This window comes from Vulpes vulpes, chromosome 5 (assembly GCF_048418805.1).
Source record: "Vulpes vulpes isolate BD-2025 chromosome 5, VulVul3, whole genome shotgun sequence".
Taxonomy (NCBI): Eukaryota; Metazoa; Chordata; class Mammalia; order Carnivora; family Canidae; genus Vulpes; species Vulpes vulpes.
The window spans coordinates 79,430,067-79,457,010 of record NC_132784.1 but is presented as its reverse complement, the minus strand read 5'-3'; the positions used below and the strand labels follow the sequence as shown (position 1 = coordinate 79,457,010).

Sequence of the window (26,944 nt, the reverse complement as noted above, 5' to 3'; positions counted from 1 at the left end):
CCCAGGATCTTGGGATCAAGACCTGATCTGAGGGATCCCTGAGTGGCGCAGCGGTTTAGCGCCTGCCTTTGGCCCAGGGTGCGATCCTGGAGACTGGGGATCGAATCCCATGTCGGGCTCCCGGTGCATGGAGCCTGCTTCTCCCTCTGCCTGTGTCTCTGCCTCTCTCTCCCTCTCTGTGTGTGACTATCATAAATAAATAAAAATTAAAAGAAAAAGACCTGATCTGAGGGTAAGCATCTAATCAACTGAGCAATCCAGGTGCCCCCAAAGCTTTTTTTTTTAAAGACTTTATTTATTCATGAGAGACACAGGGAGAGATAGAGATAGAGATAGAGAGAGAGAGAGAGAGGCAGAGACACGGGCAGAGGGAGAAGCAGGCTCCATGTAGGGAACCCAAGGTCGGACTCAATCCCAGGACTCCAGGATCATGCCCTGGACCGAAGGCAGGCGCTAAACCACTGAGCCACCCAGGGATCCGCCTAGCTCTCATTTTTCAATTTGCAAATATAAGTTGCTGGTGGAGAATGTAGCTTTCCAAATTTAATACTTATTGAAAACTTAAGGTCTACAATGGCATAAGAAAGATGACTGTCAAATCCAGTGATGGCTTCTATAAAACAGAGATATCAGAACTGATAAGCATTGAAATACTAAAAAAGTTCATTTCCATGAAAGCAAGATGTGTAAATATTTTGTAAGAAATTATTAAGACAAATTCCATATGATTTCACTTACACATAGAATCTAAAAAATAAAACAAATGAATAGACAACAACAACAACAAAAGAGAAACAGACATAAATACAGAGAACAAACTGGTGGTTACCAGAGGAGAGCAGAGGTGGGGGATGGACAAAATAGACTAATGGGACCAAGACGCATAAAATTCCAATTATAAAATAAATAAGTCACGGGTATAAAAAGTACAACATAGAGAATACAGTCAATAATATTGTAATAACTTTGGTGACAGATGGTGCCTATTCTTATCATGATGAGCATTTTGTAAGATATACAACTATAGAATCAAATTGTATACCTGAAGCTAATATATGCCAACTACACTTCAATTTTTTTTAAAGTGACAATTAAAAATTATTATATCCAGTACATACTTATTACAGTTAAAAATTCAATTTTTCTATTACTTAGGTTTAATAATTTGATCTATATACTCTATACAGAATTCATGTTTGCTCTAATTGTGACTGAAAAACAAATAATGTGCTGAGATTAACTTTTTAACTTGGAAACTTTTCCAATTTAAAGAAGCTTTATAAGCCAAACGACCATGAAAATGATCCTTTTCTAAAGGTTTTATGATAAAAAAAAGTTTTATGATCAAGAGAAATATAGCACCAAAAGACAAAGGGTGGGGGTGCCTGGGTGGCTCAGTTGGCTAAGCATCTGCCTTTGGCTCAGGTCATGATCCCAGGGTCCTGGGATCAAGCCCCATGTCAGGCTCCCCACTCTCAGGGAGCCTGCTTCTCCCTCTCCTCCTTGCTCATGCTCTCTCACTATCTCTCTCTCGAATAAGTAAAATATAAAATATTAAATGTAAAAAATAATAATGTTGCATGGTGACAGATGGTGGCTATACTTATCATGGTGAGCACCTGAGTAATATATAGAATTGTCTAATCACTATCTTGTACATATGAGACCAATTAGAACATAGTTTGTTAATTACACCTTAATACAAAGTAATAATAATCAGATATTCAATTCAATTTCTCAACCCTTTAGGTGATTAGATATATTTTTTATTACATTCTTTTCTTTATAAAAATGACACCAGTGATCTTACTCCAGAACCAAAACCATTCCAGGTGTTTTTTTGGACACTATCATGGAAAATAACACCCAAGAACTATTTTTAAAACAATTGAGCAAAGGGATGACTTCATCAAGGCAAATACCAATGAAATGTAAGTGGACTCTTTGAAAGCTACTAAACTGGATGATAAGGGTTGTCTGTTTTCCTTGCTTTGAATTTCTAAGGGCTGTAAACCACTGTTGGAGATGGAACTTTACTGGCGGATTGTGGAAACCTCCTAGAGACCAGGCTCCAAGGCATAAATGCCTCACTTGAACACAGCAAGATGCAAGATTGCTGAAGAGGCACTGTGCTTGCAGAAAACTCTGAAGGTGAGGTATGTGCCACGACCTGGCACTGGTTTGTGGGCAGGGATTTAGGGACACCCAGGAGGTTGGTCCCAAAGATCCCCACAGAAGTTGTAAAGGCTTAAAGATTGAGGGAAATCTTTAGAAATAACACTTGGATTAGAAGATTAGTTCCTCCTTCCAGAAGAAGGTGAGTCCGCAGCCAATTCCAGCATCTCTCTTAGCTGCCTTGTAGGGTATCAGGTTCCCTACATCTGTGCTTCAGAGCCAACGCTGAAGGTACAAATGATAGTAAAGGAGATACACCACCAGAGTTCTTGATAATAAGATGATTCTAATTATCGCTTGGAATAATAAATATCTGGTCTCTGTCTTTGGCTTTTGTAACATCTGTAAAAGTCTGTAAGACTGGCAGCACCAAGGAAATTTTGATCTATAAAAAAAAAAGAAAAAATTTTGATCTATGTTTTGCCTTCTTTCCATGTAATCAGCGGCTAATATACCTGTGATTTATCATGGGTCCATGATTGAGTCCAAGTGAAGACAGATGGAGGGAATCGAAACTGTTTTACTGTGCATTGAACAATTTCCAGTTTGAGTTCAGTGCAGAGAAACATCTGACAACTTCAAAATGAAAGGAACTGAGAAGCTATGCATCTAGTCACAAGAATGGCAATGACCATTCTGTGGGTAAAAAGGCTAACTCCTTAACATCTCATTATTTAACACAAATTTGTATGGTCCTAAAGAATCAGGTGGAAATTCTTTTGGCTCTGGCTCCAAGTTTCAAAATATTCTGGATAAGTTCCCTACTATTTTTCATTTTTTAAAAAAGATTTTATTTATTCATGAGACATGCACAGAGAGGCAGAGACACAGGCAGAGGGAGACGCAGGCTCCCTGCAGGGAACCTGATATGGGACTTGATCTCAGGACCCCGGGATCACAACCTGAGCCAAAGGCAGACATTCAACCACTGAGCCACCCAGGCACCCACTATTTTTCATTTCTTATGAGGATTATAATAAGGCCCTACATTGAACTACTCCTTACAAGAACCTCAAAATATCCCAGACAATACTATATGTTCTCTCTTTCCCTCGTATATACAAGTAAGAAATCATTCATTCATTCATTCATACATACATACATTTGGTTTAACTTGTCTCCTGTATTCTGATACAACGATAGGTGCTGAGTGTTATAATAGTTTGAATGAGATATGAGAGCCATGAGCTCCTCCTTCTTGGAGAATGTGAAATAAGAGAAAATATATTTAGCCTAAGTCATCAATTATAGTAATTCAAATCCAGAGAGATCAAAATACACTGGAAAATTCAGATGGAATTGGAAATATCTTTATAGTCACTGGATTCCCTCATGGAACTAGATAGTCCTGGTTCAAATTGGAGTAATAATGATATCATACCAACATACTCATACTTTGTCCTGTGGAGGTAAATCAGATGCAGGGAGACATGTATTTGTACATAGAGAACTAAAAGCAGGAAAACATGATCATCAAAGATTTTATATACTATAATATCAGAATAAAGATGCATGTTATCTATGGTAAGACTCACACAGGACCATTAGTACAGCTTTTCAAAAATCAATTATGGTAATAGCTAGCCTGGAATGACACCACCACCAGATACTGTACAAACCACTTTATGGTCATTCCCTCATTTAATCTTTACAACAACGTTGTGGGATAGATGTTGATATTATTAGCACTTTGAAGATGAAGATAGTGAAGTGCACAGAAAGAAACTTTTCAAAGTCACATAGACGGTCAATAGCAGAGACAGGTGATGGTCCCAGGTCTCCTCAACTCCAGTACTCAAATCCTTAACTCTGCTAGGCTTTACTGCCAATTCTGAGGACCAATCAGTATGAACCAGAGACTGATCCAGAGTTTTTAGGAACCAGAGATTGATCCTTTTGGTGCCTGTAAGCACCGCTTTAATTCTGAGCTAATCTGATCTCTTTAGAGGGTAAGCCAAGGCTCATCAAGTTTTAATTAGCATTTTTAGAGGAGCCCCAATGATACAAACCATGTAGATTCATGGAATTAGCTACAAGTTTAGAACATAATTCTCTTTATCTTTTCCTCTAGCATCATTAAGATCATTATATATATTATCCTGAGAAAAGCCATTGGCTGACTGGTTCTGAGTTCACTGGGAGTGTCAGTGACAAGATCACAGCTAGTTCATGGTCCTGCAACAAGAATCAAGCTAAGATTTCTATAATCACTGATAAGTACATGGAGATCTGAACGCTAGCCTCTCTTCCACCTCTAAATCATTGCCTGATAATAATAGGTCAGTTAATTACCCTTTCTGCGCTTCAGCCTCAAGATGGAAGTACTAATAGCTACCTTCCTACCTGCTGAATATTTTAAGACAATTAAACTGAGATAGTGGAACATAAATACATTGAGAAAGCATAAAATATTCTATAACAAATTGTTCCTAAGTTGCTGTAAGACATCTAGTCAGTTTTCAAGGTTTATGTCCATGTTATGTCACTTCCCTCTCATATGCACAGTGGTCTAAAATGTTCCCCCTTTCAGGGTGTCTGGGTGGATGGCTCAGTTGGTTAAGAGTCTGACTCTTGATCTCAGCTCAGGTCTTGATATCAGGGTTGTGAGTTCAAGTCCCATGCTTGGCACGGATCTTATTTAAATAAAAAAAATTTTTAATAAAATGTTTCCCCTTTCCAGGGCCTGAAAGAGAAGTTGATTCTGGCAAATAAAATCAGGTAAGGTGCTATTTATTGACAGATACAACAGCATTATAACTGACCCTCTTAATTTACACTCTCACTGCCATCCATTTTAGCTTACATTTTCATTTCAGCTGGGTGAATTTTTCATTTTACCAGGAAAATTTTAATTTTATGAATGAAGGTCTTTACCCTTCATCTCCTACCCCTTAGGTAAATGTCTAATCTTCCTTCCTGGAAGAATGAGCCTGACCCAGATCCAAGCAGTAATTAACAAAACCATGGGAGTTTGGATGACTTCCTATGGGATGACTACTGGGTAGAGTGTGTGTATGGGTGTGACAGTTAACTACAAAGCAGCTGAATTAAAGCCCTACTGTTTTAAATGCTCTAGTTTCCTTTTGAAAGTCTATTCCAGCCCAAGCTGGAATAGTCTAGAGGAAACTCTGCATGAATGCTTGGTCCCTTCCAGTGGAGAGGCCCAGAGCAGTGCAACGCCCAGACCAGAAATGCACATCAGCCTAATCTTCAAAGAGAGATTCAGGGAGATAGAGAAGATTATTTTCCTCATACAGGAAAACAGTTTGGGATTTGAGCACTGAATTATTTGAAGCCAAACTAATAAGTACTAATTAAGATGGGCAAATTTTCAGTGACCATGTTTTCTAAACACAAAGGAACTAAGCTGCACCCAGCTTGTAAAAGGGATGTTTTCCTTCCATGAACCCTTAAGTCACACTTTGCAAGACTATGTGCTCTACCTAAATGAAAATCTACCCAGATGGTGAAAACCGTAATCATTAATTTATTCATTCAACAAACATTCATTGGTCACCATACTAGGCGTTAGATGGGGAGGAAAAAGATACAGTCCTTACCCTGCAAAGGATCATGTATTTTTGATAAATCAGACATACATAAAACAAGTTATCTCACAAATAGAATAAAAGAAAAAAAGAGGTTTTAGAAAGGTGTACAAGATATCACACTTGGTACTTTCTCTGCCATTTGCACAAATGTGGGCATTGCCCAATTGTCATGGGGCGGGGGGAAGACTTTTTCTAAACTTTCCAAAGCTAGAGATCTATACTGATGTTTCTAAAGCTGCTGTACTCTTGACCCTTGGTTAAAAACACAAAGTTTATATAATAAGTTTATATAAGTTTATGGGGTGCTGACTGTATCCTCTTGGGGATCATGGCTCATGATAGGTTTGTAGCTATTCAGAAGCCTCTGCATTACACCCTCATCATGAGATGGCAGCTGTGCGCCCACCTGGCTCTGGGAGCCCTGGTTCTTTGGTTTCATTCTAGCCTTACAGTTAAGGGCCAATATACTAGAAGGGTCAGAATTTTTTCTGCAATCACAAACCAGTAACGGAACCATCGTGCTCAATACTGCTGCATCGGCGTAAGTTGACCTCTTTTTTTGTCTAGGGAGATAAACCTTCAGAGGACAATGGAGCATCCTTCATATGAGAGAATATGATCCTAATTTATAAAATAGGACTTGGACTCAAGATCATTATGACTTCGTATTTGATGGCCAGTACATTATTGCTAGGCAACGTGTAGGTTTTGAGGCTTGGTGGTTATTAGTTCTGCTGGTTCTTGCAAAACAAAAGTGAAGTCAAAGTCCTGAGCTCAATTGCCACATGGGGCAAATTTGTGGCTCTTACTCAAAGTGATATCCTTTATAGTTAAACTGAGCCAACTCTGTTGAAAATGTGAGCTGGTGAACACAAGCAACAATAGAGAGTGACCTGCCCAGCATAAACTCTCTTCGATTATTAAAGCTATAGGTGCTAACTCGGTTTCATCACCTTCATCCTAAAGCTCAAAGCACTTTCTTTCCTAACATAATTTTTCTTTTGTCCTAGAAAACCTGAGGTGCCACTTTTATGGGGGATGAAAACCAAACCATAGACATCCAGTTCCACTTTCACCCATTTTCACCCATCCTGGAGATACAAATACTTATTTTTGTGGCTTTCCTGCTAATGTATATTGGCAGTCTCACTGGTAATGCCACAATCTTTCTCACTGTCTGGGCAGAGCATTCGCTCCACACTCCCATGTATTTCTTTCTGGCCAATCTGGCAGTTCTGGAGATCTTTTACTCTTCCACTGTTGCCCCTCTCGCTTTGGTCAACCTCCTGACCATGGGGAGAATACCCATCTCTTTCACTGGCTGTGGCACACAGATGTTCTTTTTTGTCTTTCTGGGCAGTGCTGACTGTATCCTCTTGGGGATCATGGCTTATGATCGGTTTGTAGCTATTCGGAAGCCTCTGCGTTACACCCTCATCATGAGATGGCAGCTGTGTGCCCAGCTGGCTCTGGGAGCCCTGGTCCTTGGTTTCATTCTAGCCTTACAACTAACAGCTCTGATTTTCCATCTGCCATTTTGTGGCCACAACAGAATCACTCACTTCTACTGTGATGTACTCCCGATCTTGCAGCTGGCCTGTGGGGATACTCGAATGCAAGAAGCCATGACTTCATTGTCAGTGTCATCATCCTCACCATTCCCTTTTCTCTGATCTCCATCTCATACGTCTTCATTGTGGGTGCCATTCTGAAGATCCGCTCTGCAGAGGGGCGGCACAAGGCCTTCTCCACCTGTTCTTCTCACCTGACTGTAGTTCTCCTCCAGTATGGCTGCTGTAGCCTTATCTATTTACGCCCCAGCTCTAGCTACAACCCAGAAATGGGCCGTGTGGTGTCTGTCGTATACACCTTTGTCACCCCTGTCTTGAACCCCTTGATCTACAGTATGAGGAACAAGGAGCTGAAAGATGCATTAAATAAAGTAATGAAAAGACATCTGCTGCACTAGGAAATGTGTGAGTTTCTAGGCTCATGTAAATGGCAGGAAATCATTCTTCAGAAAATGATCAACTCAGGGGAACTGATTTACTAGTTCCTCAGGCCCCAGTTCCTACTTCTAGCTCCCAATGGTAGTGCAAGCTCCTGAAAATAAGATATTATTTAAAATAAGATGGGCACATATTTTTTGTTCACTAATCCATCTCTAGTGCCTTAAACAGCTCAAGTAGATAGTCAATACATATTTATTGAATTGATGAGTTCCTTCAAGTGATATCAAAGGACATTCTTGTTATATACTGAAATTTGCATATACTAGCATTCCATAAGTACTCAGAATAATTTTAAGAGGTTCCCTCCAAGAGCACTAATAGTTCTTCAAGCTTCTACTCATTAAGCCTTACTTTTTTTCTTTTCTATTGACGGAGCTTGGGAAATGTTTATTGTGAAACCAGTGTTGAGAAGTTATAAAAATAACATCTGGAATATAATATGTATCTGGAATGTATTGTCATTTTAAAACCATATTTGGGGATCCCTGGGTGGCTCAGCGGTTTAGCGCCTGCCTTTGGCCCAGGGCGTGATCCTGGAGACCTGGGATCGAATCCCACGTCGGGCTCCCGGTGCATGGAGCCTGCTTCTCCCTCTGCCTGTGTCTCTGCCTCTCTCTCTCTCTCTGTGTGTGACTATCATAAATAAATTTTAAAAAAAACTATATTTGGTGATGCTTCAAAATTATAAACAATATCTTCACCCCATTTGGAATAGAAAAATTCAAGAAGGGGTCAAGGGACTAAAGATTATCTGACAGAACTGATAAAAGAACTTCTTTTCTCTGTTCTTGCCAACCTGTCTTGTTATGGTTCTAGTTTTAAAATAACACTTTTTCCATTTTTAAATATACTATACATCAATTTTAGAAAAACTGGGAAACCTATAAAAGTAGACAGAAAAAAAAGTTAAAAATCATTTCTAACCCAATTAAAGTAAACCGCAGATAATATTCGGGTACTTTATACATTATGCATATTACGAGATGTGGCACCCTGCTTCATTCTCTAACTCATAATGTAAACATCTGCCTTGCTGAAGTGGCCTTCTAAAACATGGGCTGTCGTATTATTTCCATTTATCCTTATTGGCGCTTAAAGGGCTACCAATTTTTCACTACTGCAAGTTATCACTGTGATAAACATCTTTAAATACAATTTATTGTGTGTTAACTCTAATTCCTTCCCTAGGGTTAAAATAATTTTAAACCCCTATTTACACACACATTGCCAAATTGCATTCCTAGAGACTACAAATTTATACTCCCACAAACTATTTACAGAAGTATTTGCCTTATAATTTCATGCTCAACACTGAGCTGCTTCCTTCCTTTCTTCCGTTCTTCCCTCCTTCACTTTCTTCCTTCTCTGTTTTTCTTATTGTCATTTTGATGGTTTTTACAATGGCAACTATTAATCTAGTTTGAACTAGAAAAGTTCATTACATTGAACTTTTTATGTATTTTATAGCAATTTAAAATTTTTTGTGGGTTTATCTAAGATGCTTAAAGAATTTTAAGACCTATTTTTAAGTCTTTATAATTTATGTCAATGTTTGCCCTTATGTGTGGGAAGCATTTTGAAAGTTTATTTCATACATATATTACATATTATATATGCTATTTATACACACTATACGTTACTGTAGATTTCACAATTCAAATCTTGCTTTGTGGGGATCCCTGGATGGCTCAGCGGTTTAGCGCCTGCCTTTGGCCTAGGGCGCGATCCTGGAATCCTGGGATCGAGTCCCGCATCGGGCTCCCGGCATGGAGCCTGCTTCTCCCTCTACCTCTATGTCTATCATGAATAAATAAAATCTTTAAAAAATTTTTTGCTTTGTGATTTTCCCATTTTTACAAGAAATACATTCTGAAATCAAAAATTCATTCATATTTTGTTCTTGGTGCTTTATGTTTAAATTTTTAAATGGAACTTACCATTCTGGAATTTGTTGTGTTGTATGCTGTGCTATAAGGCTTTAACTTTTACCTCAAATAACCAACTGCTTCAGTATAATTTTTTTTAAAGATTTATTTATTCATTTATTTATGATAGACATGGGGGGGGGCAGAGACACAGGCAGAGGGAGAAGCAGGCTCCATGCTAGGAGCCCAATGTGGGACTTGATCCCGGGACTCCAGGACCACGCCCTGGGCCAAAGGCAGGCGCCAAACCGCCGAGCCACCCAGAGATCTCCTGCTTCAGTATAATTTTCAAACCATGTTTATCCATTTATTCACTGAATTATCATCTTCATCATGTAGTAAATACACATTTCTCTTAAGCCCTATTTCTTTGGTGCTTACTGCGTTCCCTGTATCTATCAGTCCATACATTGCTACACCAATACCACCTTATTTGTACCACTGGTATTTTATGATCATTTACATCACAGTATTAGAATGAATTTATCTTTCCAGAAATTTGCCACAGTTAATAGGTTTGGAGTTTGCCTTCAAACAGGTTGTGGTAGTTTCGAAAAAATCCTTCGATGTTCCTTCCTTTCCAAGGTAGAGCGTAACCCCCCTCCCTTTGAGTGTGGGCTATACTTAGTTAACTTATTTCTAGCAAACAGAATGTGACAGGACTGATACATGACTTCTCAGGCTGGGCCATAAGATACTGGGGCTGCAGCCTCTCCCTGCTCACCTAACTCACTCTAGGAGAAGTTGCCATGTTCTGAGAACTACCAGGAAGCTCCATGGAGAGGTCCACAGAGAAACTGAGGCCTCTTGACAACAGCTATGAGAGTCAACCCATGTTGGGCATAGACCTGTCTTCAGATGACTGGAGCCCTGGCTGACTTTTTGACTGTACCTCCTGAAACACTATGAGCCAGAATCACTCTGCTAAGCTGCTCCTTCTAGATTCTTGACTCTCTGAAGCTTTGTAAGATAAGAAGTAACTTTAGTTTTCAGCTGCTATGTTTTGGGATAATTTTTTGTGCAGCAATAGATAACATAGCTCCCATTATTGGAATGAACCCAGCAATGATTGACAAGCTGCATTTTAGGAGGCTTTTGCATGCATATGGCCTACATTCCATCATGTCCTTACCAAAGATTGTATAAGCTCCAAACTGCAAGGATTTCCCAAATGTCCTTTAATTCTGTACCACTCTCACACACCATCATATAAACCCAGGTGGTGCTGGCGGTGGTGACTTTTTAAGGGGAGAAAAATACTTACCTTGTTAAGATTTGACTTTTGTTTCAAGAGGTTTCTTGGCCTCTCTTATCCAAAAAGCTTTGTCTCCTACCCCTTGGCCCCAACTTTCCAAAATGACCAACACCATGACATATCCCTTCCAACATGCTCTCCTCCCACTGTGACGTTGACACTCTTTCCATCCAGAGGTGGGGTCCATCTTTCCTGCCCTTGAATCTAGGTGGCCTTATAACTGCAGGAGAAGTGATGCTATGTCACCTTCAAGACTAGGTGACCTTCAAGACTAGGTGATGATTGGGGATATGATTCCAATTGGCCCTTACGGGACACTTGTTCTTGGAATCTAGCCACCATGCTGTGAAGAAATAAACCACACAGGAAGTCCACATGTAAGTGCGAAAACCCCACTCAGGTCTCAGCTGACAGCACCAACTCCCAGGTTCAGAGAAACTGCAGATGGTTCTAGCAACCAACCACTGGGTCATTCCCAGCTTCAAGCAGTACCATGTGATGCAACCTGGAGCAGAGATGCACTGTTCCCATCGTGTCCTGGCCAAACTGCAGTATCACTAGCAAAATAAATCATAATTATTATCTTAACCACTACATTCGGACGGTCATACGTATCAAATAACTATAACATCCCAAGTTAACCATCAAAGTCCAAAATGTCATGTGTTTTACAAGTATCCTATTTCACTAATAAGAGGAAGAAAATTAAATACCAGAATGCAAGCCATCTTCAGTGTCAGCTAATAGGTGAGGGCAGCAAGTGCACCAGAATTCTTAAACATCACTGTACTTTATTTTACATCAGGCTTCTGTGTAATTTACAGAATGTCTCAACACAGTTAATGGTCTTCGTGGAATTTTGACTAATTTTCATACTTTGTTGATCAAATCTCTTTCTTTGGTAAGGTTTGCCCAAAGGAAGAGATATAGCCAAGGTCCCTCCCATGTAATGGTCTCAGAGGCCAGCCTGAATCTCTCTTTCCCCAACTGTCCCAGGAAAAGGCCAAAAACAAGAAGCTTACCTACCTTCTCCCACTTAGATATGGGAAAATAGAGAAGGCCAATGCCAGAAACAGATCAGTGAGGCTGAGGCTCAGGGAACAGGAAGGTGTGAGGAGTTAAGTTGAAGCTTTCACAGAATTTCCTCCCTTCCTCCCTACCCTTCTTGAGTCCTCTTCCACCCTGCCCCCATTTCCTCAGCACCAGCTGTCACCAGTAAAATGGGCAAGGATCTATTCTGAATGGGATGCTGCCACTGACCTTGCCCCAGTGATTCTACAGGAACTTAAAGGTACTTGGAGACCTGGGCCTTCAAGGGATAGCGTGTGGAGACCTCTCCTGTGAATCAGGAGATAGAATCCATTTTTACTTTGCCGATTCTTTTCTACATATTGGTTTATGATTGAGAGAGAACTCAGAAATGTCCAGACAATTACTATTAAGTACACGATAAGAATAAAATGCCGAATGCAAAGTACATAGTTTCTGCCTTCCATCACTTATTCTCACTGAGAAGGGCTCAGGAAGGAGGGAATCATCATCCCTTTCCTGAGCCATGCAGATAAATGGCAAGGGGAATCAGTTCCCTGGGCCCCCATCCCAGCCCTGCAATGCTCAGGGAATCCAAAGGAAATAATGGAAGCAACTATAAGCTTCCCCCACCTCTTGCCAGTTCAGTAATGGAAAATCATGCGAGGAAGCTGGCTTTCTGCTTTTATCTTCCAATGCCATGACCTATTCCAGAAAACTACTGTGTCTCCCCACCTCTACAGGGCAGCCAATTGCTACGAACACAAGATGGATGTCTTCCAACATGTTGATGTCAAAGACTGGTCAGCACTAAGCTGGGATCCATGGCAGGAGGGTGGGCCTACATGTTCTCTCATTCATTTGTGATTCTCCTTTTAATGATCCTTCATGATTTCACCTAGCGAACCTTTCCTTTTCACTTTTAAGTAGTATACAAAATACTTGAATTTTAAAACATTTTCTCATTATACTACCAAAACTCATCTTATTTTATTGATTATTTATTCATTCATTCATTCATTCATTCATGAGAGACACAGAAGGAGAGAGAGGCAGAGACACAGGCAGAGGAAGAAGCCCAATGTGGGACTCAATTCTGGATCTCCAGGATCACACCCTGGGCTGAAGGTGGCGCTAAACCTCTGAGCCACCGGGGCTGCCCTTTTTTATTTTATTTTTTAATATTTATTTTATTTGAGAGAGAGCTCAGGAGCAGGGGGGCAGGGCAAAGGCAAAGGGGGTGGGAGAGAATCTCAAGCAGACTCCCCACTGAGCACAGAGCCCAAAGCAGCGCTTGATCTCAAGACCCTGAGATCATGACCTGAGTGAAAATCAAGAGTCAGACGCTTAACCAACTGGGTGACCCAGGTATTCCACCAAAAATCATTTTAAATTCCCCTAATGGTTCACACATACCACATGATAGTAGGCTGTAAAATGTCCCCTCCCCCCAAGATGTCCCTATCCTAATCCCCAGAACCCATGAATATGTTACTTTCTATGGTAAAGGGGATTTTGCAGATGTAATTCAGGATCTTGAGATGGGGAGATTATCCTGGATTATCCAGATGTTTATCACAGAGTCTTTATAAGAGAGAAGCAGGAGGATTTGAGAGAAGAATGTGACAACAGAAGGAGAGAGTGAGAGGTAGAGTTCAAAAGACGCTTGCCTGCTGGCTTTGCAAATGGGAAGATGGGGCTCCAAGCCAAGGAATGCAAGCAACCTCCAAAAGGTTTTAAAAAAAAAAAAAAAAGGTAAGGAAACATTTTTTCCTAGAACCTCTAGAAGGAACACAGTACCACAAGTTTGCTGACTACATGAGCAATGGCCCTCTGGGCAGTTGGTGAGTCTTTCTCCTCGATGACACCCTACACACATTCATGTTTAATGAACTAAAGCAATGGTTCTTAAGGTAGAACCAGTGGCATCAATGTCACCTGCAGCTTGTTATAAATGCAACTTGCTCTCGGGGCCCTACTTCTGACCTACAGAATCAGAAACTCTAGGGATGAGGCCCAGCAGAGATTTAACAGCCTCTCTTGAGGAGGCGGAGAACCACTGGTTAAGAGTTGCACATTACTTAAAGAAAATTGATACCATCTAAAACAGTCTCACAAGAAAGTCAATTTTGTTTTACCTCAATTTTTTTTAAAAGAATGTATAGAGCCTATTAATACCACAAGGAATTATTTGTAGCTTTAGGAGAAAGACGGTGCTAAAGAAAACGCAGTGGCTTTGTCTAACTGATGTCCTCTGTCGTGTGTCAAACTTCTACCTAAATGGCACGCCAGAGAGACTTTTCTTTCACCCACTCAAGGGACACTCTCCAGAGGTGTCAGATCTTATTTTTAAAGAATCACGTGTGAGGGCAGCCCGGGTGGCTCAGTGGTTTAGCGCTGCCTTCAGCCCAGGGCATGATCCTGGAGACCTGGGATCAAGTCCTATGTCGGGCTCCCTGCATGAAGCCTACTTCTCCCTCTGCCTGTGTCTCTGCCTTTCTCTCTCTCTCTCTCTCTCTCATGAATAAATAAAATCTTAAAAAAAAAAAAGAATCACTTGTGAAAAGAATTTGTGCCCTCCCCATCTTAATAAAGGATCTACTACACAACTAAAAAAAATGCATTATTCTTTTAAAAGGACTCCCATTAACCTCACAAACAGGTATTACAGGAGAAAAAATGGGTAATTTTGTTGATCCTCTGACACACAATCTGTATCATTAAGGGTCAGCAAACATTTCCCATAGAGTCTGTTAGTAGATATTTTAGGCTTTGGGGGCCAAGTGGTCTCCGCTGAGAGTACTCATTTCTCTGCCTTCCGCTGCCCTAAAGCAACCAATAAATGAAAGTGATTGTTTCCACAAAACTTTAAAACGGAAGGCAACTGGCCTGATTCAGCCAACAGTCATAGTTTCCAACCCCTGGTCTAAATAGCACCAATTCTTTGGACACTTAAGATCTGATGGTCCCTAGTACTGTTCTGTAATGTTCAGCGCTTGCCCCAAACCCTACCATCATCTTTTCCCTCCACCTGCTACTCTTCTCCCCTAAAGTTCAGGCCTGGCCCACATAAGCACTTGCTTTTGTTAAGTTGTCACAGCGCTTCACATATTGGGTTTCTGGAATCGGAGAGGCCCAAGGTGCCAGCCTCACCACTTGCCAATGGGTGGTTTGGGGCAAATTACTTAACATTTCTAATCCTCAAGTTCCTCACTTACAAAATAGAGAAAATAATAGTACCTACCTCTGGGGGGGTTGGCCTAAGGAAGGATTTACTTAGATAATCCATACATAGCACCTGGCAGAGGGCCAGGCAGGCTTCAACAGCGACTAGTAACATTTGACATCATCATGCCACTGAACCACTGCTCTGGGAGGCAGGGAGATAGATCATTCAACCCCTTTTACAGACAAATAAAAGCTCTGAGACGATTGGGTAACTTGCCCAAAAGCTGGGAGCCGGTGACAAAGCACCGATTCCCACCCAGGACTCCTATTTCCAGATCCGAAGTGTGCGGACTCAGGCTCTGATTCACACGTGAGGAATTCGCCGCGTGCCATCCTAGGCCAGGCTGCGTTTTCAGACACGCGGAGAGAGGAGTTGCGAAACGCACAGGAATGAGTTCTTCGTGGTTGCAGTTTAGTCCTTACGGGGAAAAGAGAGAGTTAGTTCCGTGAGCTCAGAGGGCCCGAGCGCCCGCACGGGTGTGGGGGGGGGGGGCGACCCTCCAGGCCCCCTGGGAGCAGGGCGCGGAGGCTGAGCCCCGGAGCAGCGCCTTCCCGGGCTCGGGCCGCTGGGCGTGGGGGGCGGGGTCCCCCGGGGCGCAGGCGGGGGGCGGCGCTCCGTGGCCCCGCCGACCTCTGCCGGCTCCCCCGCGCCACTTGCCCGGAGCACCTGGCGCCTAAAAATATCGCCCCGGTCGGACCTCCCGGAACCAGCCCCCGCTTCGGAGGCGCGCGGCGCCGTCATCCCCTCCACACACATAAATCACGGCTCCGACCTGCTGTGCACTCAGCGGGTGACGCGCGGCTCGAGCGGCGACGAATCCAGCCCCCGACGAAGGCCCGGCCGGGACCGCCGAGGCCGCCCGCTGGAGACACGGCCCAGCCACCTCCGCGTCCGCCAGCCCGCTCAGCCCGGGGCTCTCCGGAGCCAGAGCCTGTGGCAATCAGGAGTTTTTCTCCGCCCCGTCGGTGACGGAAAACTCGTGACTCGGCCCAGAGCGCGGGGCGGGCGCTGACAAGCCGGCGGGGGGGGGGGGGGGGGGGGGGGGGCGGGGCTGCGAGTCCGGCTCGCAAGGAAGCCCCCGACGGGCGGCGCGTGCGCAGTGTCTCTCCACGGGACCTCCTTCCCGCCGCTGAGACTAGGAAGCGGGACGCCAAATCTGTCCCCGCGCAGCCGCCGCGCCGGGCGCCGAGCGGGGGCCGCCCTCCCCGAGGCGCGCCTGTGCACGTTCCCACGCACGCTCCGGCGTACGGCGGCGGCCCGGGGTCGCGAGCCGGCGGAGGACCCGCGCGCGGAGAAGCCCGGAGCGGCAGCGCTTCTTCCCTCCCTCCCCCACTCCCCTCCCCGCTCCCTCCCCCCCTCCCCAAGAATGTTCCGCTACGAGGTGAGCTCTTGCGACCGGAAGTGACCCCTCCCTCCCTCCCGCGCCCCCTCTGCTCTCACCCCCGCGCCCCGGGGGGGAGGGGAGGGGAGGGGAAGGGCGGGGGGGGCGGCTGGCGGCGGGACGCGGGACCGAGTGGAGCGCGTAGGGCCTGGGGTCGCGCGCGGCTTTAGTCCGAGGGCGCGGAGCCGGCTCCAGGGGGCGGGACTGCCCCTATCAGTTGCGGCTGGGGAGAGTTGGCCTCCGTTTTGGGGTGGGGAGGGCCCGTTAAGTGCGGTGACCTGAGCAGCCCCCGCCCCCACCCCCACCCCCACCCCCGGCGGGAGCCGCGGAGGGCAGAGCGCTGCACCCACCGGCTGGCGCTCCTTCGGGAAGAGTCTCCCGGAAAAGCCTAGACACACGTTTCCCGCCCTGGACCCGGAACCCCCTCCCCTCCGGTTACACACACACCCGGAGGCTCGGGCACGGGCGGGTCGTGGGGCGGGGGGAGGGGGGCCCCGGACGCGCCCTTTCGTGGGGCCCGAGACTGTTTACCAAACCGGGCTCCGAACTGGGAGGGGGCGTGTCCCGCAGAAGTTGTTCTGGGGCGAGTGGAGGGAGACGTGGGCTCGCTGACCATCCCGGGAATGCAGCAGCAACAGTCGGGAGTCCTGTGACCCTGCCACTAACTCACCCTTTGACCTTGAGCTGCTCCTAGTCTCTGGACAGAAAGTTTCTGGATTTGTAGACGGAAGGCTGCTCCAGGTGATCTCTGAGAAGCTTCACAATTTTAAAAAGCAGTGATTTGGTTAAGTAGGTCTTTTGTGATTTGGAAGGGAGTGCAGTGCGGCTGGAAGCTGCCTCTGCTGCGGAGGCAGTCGCATGCCTGCTTTGGGGAACTTTGGGAGGGCTTAACCCGGGTTAGGATGGCCTCTTGGCCTAACCTTGCCTTTGGGCACAGCCTACTTCAGGAGGTAGCCTGGCACGGTATATCACAGGCTTGCCTATTGATAGGTGGCCTGAGTCTTTGAAAATTGGGGACACGTATACTTGATAGGAATGGTTCAAGACCGAACCGACTTGATGTAAACGTGGAGAGAGATGATGAGGTGCAGTAGGCAGAGTTGCCAACACAAAAGAGAACTTGGAGAAATAAGAAATCAGTGGAAAACTAAAGTGGAGAGGGGGAAATGCTTAAAGCAGAAGGAACCTAAATTGTTCTGATACTACCATCGTTCAGCAGTCCACAATTTTTGCCAAATCTTTGCCTCATTTAATTCTCACACAACTCTCTAAGGTATTGTCCCTTTGTTACCACTCAGAGCCTAACACAGAGCTGGAGACACAGTAGGTACTCAAGAGGTGTTTAACGAGTTAACCAGAATACGATTTGGCCAAGTTTGCGCCATTCTCTTGTGAGAATGAGGCCAGAACTTGAATTCACCATATCATGGCTTTCCCAGAGTTCACTTAATTGAGGTTGAAAATTTAGCTTTCTGTTTCATCCTCAGAGTTTGGGCCTACAGAATACAGAAGGGTGGAAAATGAAGAGAAGGCTGTAAAAGGACATAAAGTAACTGATATTTTGACATGAATATGAGTAACATGATGCTTCTGTTGAAAAATATGTGTAAAACTCAATGATAAAGTGTTCGTTTTCAGTTGTCATTACTTCTAACCAGTGATTTCAAAAAAGTTGGGAGCCTAATTTCTTGGTTGCTCGAACAAACACTAGATTCTTGATAGAGAAATGGAGTGTTTGGGAAAAGAGAAACTGAAAGAAGATACTGCCATCTTCCAATGTCAGGGAAATTGGGGCAGAAAAAAAATGCTGTCTTTACAAGAGGTCATAAGCTATTTTGATGATTGGAGGGACAAAATGAGCATTTTTTTAAGTGAAGGTGTGAACTTCATGAATACCTAATAAGCTCTCTTCTTTTTTTTTTTTTTTTAAGTCCTTAGAGGATTGTCCCCTAGATGAAGATGAAGATGCCTTTCAGGGCTTAGGAGAAGAAGATGAAGAGATTGATCAATTCAATGATGATACATTTGGGTCAGGTGCTGTTGGTAAGACATCTTTCTCCTGTAATGTCATCTTGATCTCTTGCTCTTCAAATATTCTCTTGTATAAGTGATTTGTCTTAGTAAAAGTAACTACATTCAAAAACTTGGCAAAATATTCTATTCTTAGAAGTCTCAAATAGTTTAGTCTTCACTGGAAGCATCTACTTCACTCCCCTGGGCCCCTGTTTTGCCTCATTTATGTATAAAGCCAGGTGTTCTCTGAGTACAGTGCCTTCCAGCTGTTTTATCTGTGGTTCTAGGTTGATACTGTAAGGCATGCAAATAGTTAGACAAGTAGACGTTTTATGAAGATTTGAAATAATCCTGGAAGAAGGAAGTTTTTATTTGTGGAATATATAACTTGGAAAACTAGTAGACTAAAAGAAAACTTGGACTTGGGTATATATGTTTTAAAATTCAGTTAATCAGTGATGTATTGTGTGACCCTGCTATTGGCTTACGTAGTATCTTCAATAAACTAAAAAGCATTTCTTTCTAAGAATTGTGGTGATAGGAAGTCTTCTTAAGTTAGAAAAGGGCTGGGCACAGATGAAATTTTCCTATTCCTGGATATAGATAAATATTTTAGGAGTTGGAAAAAGGTAAAAAATTAAAGAGCCAGACTAAACATGGCTCAGAGTTATAATTACTAAAATGGGAAACTTAGGGAACAAGCTTACATGATAAAATTTAAGAATTAAAGATCCTGGGCAGCCCCGGTGGCTCAGCGGTTTGGCGCCGCCTGCAACCTGTGGTGTGATCCTGGGGACCCGGGATCGAGTCCCACATCGTCCCACATCAGGCTGGCTCCCTGCATGGAGCCTGCTTCTCCCTCTGCCTGTGTCTCTGCCTCTTTCTCTCTGTGTCTACGAATAAATAAATAAAATCTTTAAAAAAAAAAAAAAAGAATTAAAGATCCTGGAGCAAGTATACCAATAAAATGTGCTTTCAAAAAAGAAGTAGGTAAGAGTCAATGCAAATTTTTTGCTTTTGACTGTTGGTATCGAAAAGTAGCAATGACAGTGTTTCTGTTGGGATGTGTAAAGTATGTGTGATTTCTTTGGAATCAGCATTTCTGTCTTTGCAACGAATATTCAAAGCTAAGTTGCAAGAGGAAATCTCACGATAATGACTAATCTTAAAATGTTGAATATTAAAAAGAAAAAAGAGGTCTTAAAGGCATAATAATGGTTACTCGTTTTGCAATGACCTGAACAACTTAAATTTGTTAAAACTTACACTGAGTTAACTGGCATAAATGAGAAAGTATAGTACTGTTAATCAAGGTTTACAAAATACAGTAGAGTTTAAAACTGCCACTATCCGGAGCAGCAAGAGAAGTGTTTAAGGTAGAAGCAAGGCCAATTACAGAAGGAAACCAAAGCCCTTTTGGATCATAGCCATAGTTTAGATGAGAGCCTCCAAGAGGATGACATGATCTAAGATGCTGTTCTCTCTCCATGGAGATCACAGGGAAAGAGTTGCAGAATAGAATTGCAAACGCAAGGAACTCATGAGAATTGCAAATTGTATTTGGTAGTTAGTTTAGTCTATCCTACAGGATACAATAGAAGTTACAGACATTGTGCACTTGCTTCTACAACTTCTTTTCTCTTAAAGTATTGTCCTGAATGTCACCATTTTTTAGCAAATTCCTCAGGATTAAATAAAGTTAATGGAGAAGATGAGATGTCCTCAGTTCTGAACCTGGACGGAAGAGAAATAGTTTCAGCTCTTCTCATTGACTTTTCAGCATGCTGTGGACAATTTTTCTGCTTCTATGTTCCTCACAAGTTGGGGAGAATATTGCCTTAAAAGGACATTAGTGTGTACAGGACTGTATTTTATATGATGGAAAAAAGAAAAGTACACACACATCAAAAAAGCCTGTAGGGTTATCCAATAAAAGAACAGGTAGTAAAAAGTAAAGGCAATGGAATAGCATATGGTCAGCTCACTTTGTGCCCTAGATCATAAGTGATTAAGAAAGACTTTTCTTGGTCAACAAAGTTTATGATGGAGAAAAGTTTTCCAAATATGAGTTCTTATCTTTAAGAGTATAATATACATGAATTATAAAGTTAAAATCTTTGGAGAGAGAGCAGGGGGAGGGTGGTGCAGAGAGAGAGAGGGAGAGAAAGAGAATCTCAGGCAGGCTCCATGTCAGCACAGAGAGCCCAATGCAGGGCTCAGTCTCAGTACCCTAAGATCATGACCTGAGCCAAAATCAAGAGCCACCTAACTGAGCCACTCAGGTGCCCCTAAAGTTAAAAACTTAATTCTTCAGTTGAATGTCTGACTTGGGCACAGGTTGTGATCTCAGGGTCCTGGGATCAAGCCTGGCTCCCAGCTCAGTGGGGAATCTGCTTGCCCCTCTTCCTCTGGTCTCACGCACTCGAATGCGCGCTCTCTCTCTCTCAAATATATAAAATCTTTAAAAAACAAAAACTTAATTCTCCGTAATATCTTGATATAAATATTATACAGATTTAAAATTTAAAAATTGCTGTCAACCTGGGATTTCTTCACTGTAGAAGATGCTGTTTGAGCTGGGGTAAAGAATTTTAAACCAAGAGGTAAAATATCAGACCTTTGACATGTGTTAGGATTTAATAGCTTTTAACTCAAGAGTGAGTGTCTTGAATGATACTTGTCAGTAGTTATTTTAAGTGACTGCTACTGATGCTCTGATGTCATGTTTCTTTAAGACGCTAGTCCTTCTGCGTGGAAAAATGTTTACATCATCTAAGAGCAGTAAATGGCCACAGTAATCTCAACTCATTCTCTAAAAATAAAAGTTAACACTTACAGAGTGCTTCTTATCTATTAGGTACTATTCTAAGTGTTTTATATTTATTATTAATCCTCACAGCCCTGTGAGGTAGATACTATTATTACCCTCACTTTAACAAATGAGGAAGGAAAGTATGAGAGAGGTGAAGTAACTATAAATACAATCAGGGTAAACTGCCAGTTATGACTGTCCTTGAGGAATCTTTGGGGATCTCCTGCTTCTGCTTGGAAGGGCTCCCCATTCTTTCCACCTCTCCTTTATTGATAGCTACTATAATCTTCAGGGACTTAGGTTGCCTTAAAATGAAATCACTTGTACTTCCTTTTCATTTTGTGTTTATCGAGAACTATTCCTGGACAGCTGCTGGAGGTGGGGGGGACTTAGTAACCCACATCAGGATATAGATTATTAGTTGAAGGAAAGCAAATACTTCTTTTTCTTCATTTCTTTGGTAATCCTTTGCCTACCCTTTATCATTTTGACCATTGTGGATCAAGCTCAAGCCTTGACACAGCTAAGTAATTTTATTTTTAGATCATTTGAAAGAGATACGAGTGAAGTATCCTCGAATAGTAAGGGCGTGTGATCTCCTGACATATTGCTTCACATGAGTTTTCACAGAGCAAGGAAAACCTAAGATGATGAGAGTATTCTGTGACATAGATCCCTTTGCTTACATGTTTGCAGCAGTAACAGTCAATTCACAACAGAACCATTCTCACAGAATATGGCTGTTTCACCGGTGTTTTTAAATTAAGGACAAATAAACTGTTCATCTTTGGTAGGATCTGGTAAACTTAGTAAACATGAGTATGGGAGGTGATAAATGAAAAATTATACATCTGGAATTCTCTCTGCCCTTGCTTTTTGGATCAGTAGTGTTATATGACTTATTGCTATGAAATAAAAATAACGAATTTTAAATGTTTATAATCTGATCCCAGAAGGGACTTAGCTTACTTAATAAATACTTGTGTAAGATGTTAAGATATTTATAATGCTCATTATAGTATTAATCATTACATTGGAAATAATCCAAATTTCTATATCAATAGAATTAGAATCTTATACAGGGAGACATCTGGGTGGCTCAGCGGTTGAGCATCTGCCTTTGGCTCAGGGCATGATCTTGGGTCTGGGGATGGAGTCCCACATCAGGCTCCCTGTGAGGAGCCTGCCTCTCCCTCTGTTTATGTCTCTGCCTCTCTCTCATGAATGAATGAATAAAATCTTTAAAAAAAAAAATCTTACACAGGTATTAAAAAGAATGAGATGATGTTATCAGTAGTTACGTGCATGTGTGCATACATGAAAAGTTGTCCAAGATATATTGCTTAAATAAAAAGAAACCAGTTAAACTTTATAGTTTGCATTTTGGAGAACTTAAAATACCTGTAGAATTCTGGAGAACTTTCTAAGTTACATCTTTGTGTGAGGTTTAAATTTTTAATAAACCTGTATTTTCTTTGTAAGCAGGAAAAAAAAGATAATTTTAACAAATTGTACTTGAGTCCCTTAGAAAATAGTAAATCTACATCCTTTTTTTTTTTTTTTTTTTTTTTAAGTGGCTACCATGTATTATACCCTAAGTGTATACTGGGTACCTTTTTCTTTTCTTATTATGGTGCCTCCAGCTCTTCTTTCATCTTTTTTTAATGAGGTATGTAGAAGAATGATGTGAAAAGGATTGCCATTGAGGACACTTGCAGAATTCTGTGTTTCTATGTTATAAGGAGAATTACCTGTTACCCTTTCTGTTGAAGCTTACAGGGGATAAAGAACAAAACTAAAGTTAAGAATAAAATATATACAAATACATGGGGGTTTTGTAAATTTGAAAGTCTTGGTGTTCAGATGAGGTGAAGGTAGCATTAAAATGAAAAGATTTTTTAGGGAAAGTTTCCCTGAGGAGGGAAAGACACCTGAATTTAAATGCCAAAAGGAGTGAACTAGTGAGTGGAAGCAGAATGAAGGATGATTGAGGAGCACTGGGATGACCGAGCAATGGAAATAAGGTAGGGAAATAAGGAGCAATGGAAATAAAGAAGCTGATGGGGGTTCTGAAGACTTTTACCTGTGCTGTAGCAGGACTCAAAAATAACACTGCATCGGCATATTGTGTGAACACATAACCTTGTGCCAGCACCAGACTGCGTAGTAGTGTGCAGGAATAGCGGGGACGTTGTTAACATGGAAAAGGACCGGACCAGGTCTGGATCACCATCCCCTTTCCCCTGGCGTGCTGCAGTAGCCATATGGCAGACCTCCATGCTTCCATGTTTCTGCTCCTTTCCCTGCCCCTCCCCCCCAGTTCTTGAATCTATTCTCAATACAGCAGCCAGAGTGTTTCTTTCAAAAAGTCAAGCCACATCAAACCTCCAGTGGCCCCCATTTCAATCAGAATTACCTGGAAGGAGCTCTCTCCCATCATTTGGCCTCATTTTTTTCTACTCTTCTCCTCGATTATTCCAATCCAAACACAGTGCTTGCTATCTCTCACAATCGTCACTCATCCTTAAGCCTTTTCTATGGATGTCCTCCGTGTGGAACACTCTTCCCCCACATAATCCACACAGCCATCTATTGGACTCTTGATTCTGCTCAGACGTCACCCTCAAAGTGAGACATACCTCTGACCATCCTACTCAGTCTCCAACCTTTGCTTTTCCTCCGTCCTCTTACAGCATTTCATCTCCTGATATAGTACCGAATTTACTTATTACATTTATTGTCTACTTTTTGTCTCTTCTCTACTTGAGGGAATGCTCCAAGAGGCCAGGGACCTTTATGTTTTTATACACAGATCTATCCCATGTGCCTAAAACAGTACATAGCACATAATATATGCTCAACGAATACTCATTGAATGAAATGAATGAATTTGAGAGCTTGTAAAGAAGACGATTATAATTTAAAAGAACTTGTATACCAATGCAGAGAGTTTTAACTTTACTTTTTTGCCTGATAAATCATAGAATCTCAAAAACCAATGTGTTGTTGTGTACATACCTATCACCAGTTTAGAAATTGTTTTCAGAATACAGTTTGGATGCCATTCATAATGTATTAAACTATCAGTCTAACTGTTTGAATTTTATTTCTGGCATGATGTTATTTGTCCTTAATCACAAAAATCCCACTTTCAATTTAAGCCTCTCAGCTTAAATCTTATTTCATGTCTCTAAGTGGAAGCTGACTATATTCTGACATGAGTTCATTTGGTTACTTGAAGAATTTCGTAAAACTTTTAGTCCCTATATGAAGTATGTTTTTTTTCTTATGATGTCCTTATAGATGATGATTGGCAAGAAGCCCATGAGCGCCTGGCTGAATTGGAAGAGAAACTGCCAGTGGCAGTTAATGAACAAACAGGCAATGGAGAAAGGGATGAGATGGACTTGTTGGGTGACCATGAGGAGAATCTGGCAGAAAGGCTCAGTAAGATGGTGATTGAAAATGAGCTAGAAGATCCAGCAATCATGAGAGCAGTGCAGACCAGGCCAGTTCTGCAAGTGAGTAAGTTACTCTGATTTGAGAACTATAGCAGACTAGTAGTTAAGGTGAAGTATTGAGCTGTGCCATTTTGTTTCATCTACTACCCTGAGAAATTTGCATGTTCCATATAAAACTATTAATATCATTCCTGATCATAGCAGTTGAAGGTGGAGAATAATGTACATCCTAGAACACTGTAGTTTCGTCTTCTCAAGCAGTTGAGACTCTTTTGGAGCTTTGTTCACTGAAACCAGTTTAAATTGCCCAGAAAGCTCTCAGTATTCCAGACTTTGCGTATGTGTTTTCCTTTTTTGTTAGCCCCAACCAGGAAGTCTCAATTCCAGCATCTGGGATGGATCTGAAGTTCTGAGGCGAATCCGAGGACCACTGCTTGCTCAGGTATTAAACATTTTCTCTTTATACAAATTCCTAGTACATGGAAACTCCTGTTGGGATCCTTTCCTTACTGAAACAGTGTATAGGTGTGTCTATCATTTGCTATTATTGTGTTGATTATTTGATCTAGTGCTCATAACTGTACCTGTTGATGGTACACTTTCGCAGCCTCCACAGCAATGCTCAGTTGACTGTGCTTTATTTTGAAAAGGTGGAAAGGGAGACATTAGAATTCAAATTTGTTAGTTTATAATCCAAATTCCTGAATTCATTGCTAGGTAGAGCCATGGGAATGAAGAACAGATAGGTGTTTAACAGTGGTTGGAGGTAGTGGAAGGGGTTGACTGCTGAGGGACACTACAGCAGAGGTCTGGGCAGTGACAAAACTGCTGTTTCTTGACCGTGGCAGTAGATCCATGAACCTCTGTATTTATCAAAATTCAGAGGACTGTACAGCAAGGAGAGGGAATGTTACTGGACATGAATAAAGAAAAAATTTAAAAATTTCTCAAGATGCTTTTGGCATCTGTACGTATTAAAACATTTTAAGTTGGCTGTGGGCTAATTTTCTATTTGTTTTGTTTTGATTTTTTTTTTAACCCATTTCTTCAATTAGGAAATGCCGACAGTGTCTGTATTAGAATATGCCCTGCCTCAAAGGCCCCCACAGGGCCCAGAAGATGATCGAGACCTTTCTGAGCGGGCATTACCACGGCGGTCAACTTCGCCTATCATTGGGAGTCCTCCTGTTAGAGCCGTCCCCATAGGCACCCCACCTAAGCAGATGGCCGTACCCAGCTTCAACCAGCAGGTACCTCTCATTAACAGGCACTCAGCCCAGAATATTGGGAATCTGGGCAAAATTATTTGGGAAGTTGGCAATGCTGGGAGGAGGGTGGAAGTTTTGGGTAGGCATTAGATTAGAAAGAGGAGAAGTTAGTACAAATAAGAGACACATTCCCTAATGCCCTTTGCTGGTGCTGCTCCTGTTGCTGCTGCCTTTTCATTGGGGGAGAAAAAGGGTAGTTAACCACATTTAGTGTATATATCCTTTTCAAAGTGTTTTGCTGGCTGCCCACAACATTGGCAGAGAGGTAACTAAAAGCCGGGGGGAGTGGGAACACACAGCATTGTCCACATCCCTTTTTACCTTTAAGATATCCCTGCTTTCCCTAGAGCCTGTGCAGTCCTGTTCCATAGACTTTCCTCCACCTGAAACCAGCAGCTGAAAAGGAAGGCCAATTTGGAAGGTATGGGGGGAGGGTGGTGTTGGTATGGCCTAGTTAGGCTCAGTATTCTATGAAACGGTGGAGTCACAATGTATCACAAAACAGCTGAGCATGGCGGCCATATCACAGGGGCTTCAGAATAGGACTTAGTTAATCCTCCAGCTTTCTTATCATTCCTTCTCCCTCGCTGCTACCAAAATAATATCCTCTTGCAGAGAATTTGCAAGTCAGAATATCTGCTGGTACCTCCCTCAGATAGCATGGAAGGGTGGGGATAACTGGAGAATTAGCTAAATCTTCCTCAGTTACAAGTGGCAAGTTGTTTGGTGTTTACAAGAGGAAGTGACCAAAGGTTCTCATGTGAACCTATAGCCGTAGCAATTTGCTTAGAAGTAGGGCTTTGCGTTGAGTTGTATGTGTCTACCAGTACTTG

General features: G+C 42.3%; 1 protein-coding gene and 1 pseudogene across 1 annotated transcript in view; both read left to right on the top strand.

The window, feature by feature from the left end:
- Positions 1 to 6,456: 6,456 nt before the first annotated feature.
- On the top strand, positions 6,457 to 7,695 carry LOC112930577 (olfactory receptor 10V1-like; annotated as a pseudogene).
- An 8,556-nt stretch (positions 7,696 to 16,251) lies between these two features.
- Positions 16,252 to 26,944, top strand: part of PATL1 (PAT1 homolog 1, processing body mRNA decay factor) — a 29,583-nt gene continuing 18,890 nt past the window's right edge. The window contains exons 1-5 of the mRNA XM_072759026.1: positions 16,252 to 16,557; positions 18,489 to 18,600; positions 24,686 to 24,903; positions 25,205 to 25,285; positions 25,899 to 26,093. Coding sequence (XP_072615127.1) covers positions 16,543 to 16,557; positions 18,489 to 18,600; positions 24,686 to 24,903; positions 25,205 to 25,285; positions 25,899 to 26,093 — 621 coding nt within the window. The 5' untranslated portion in view covers positions 16,252 to 16,542. The remainder of the gene's footprint in view (positions 16,558 to 18,488; positions 18,601 to 24,685; positions 24,904 to 25,204; positions 25,286 to 25,898; positions 26,094 to 26,944) is intronic.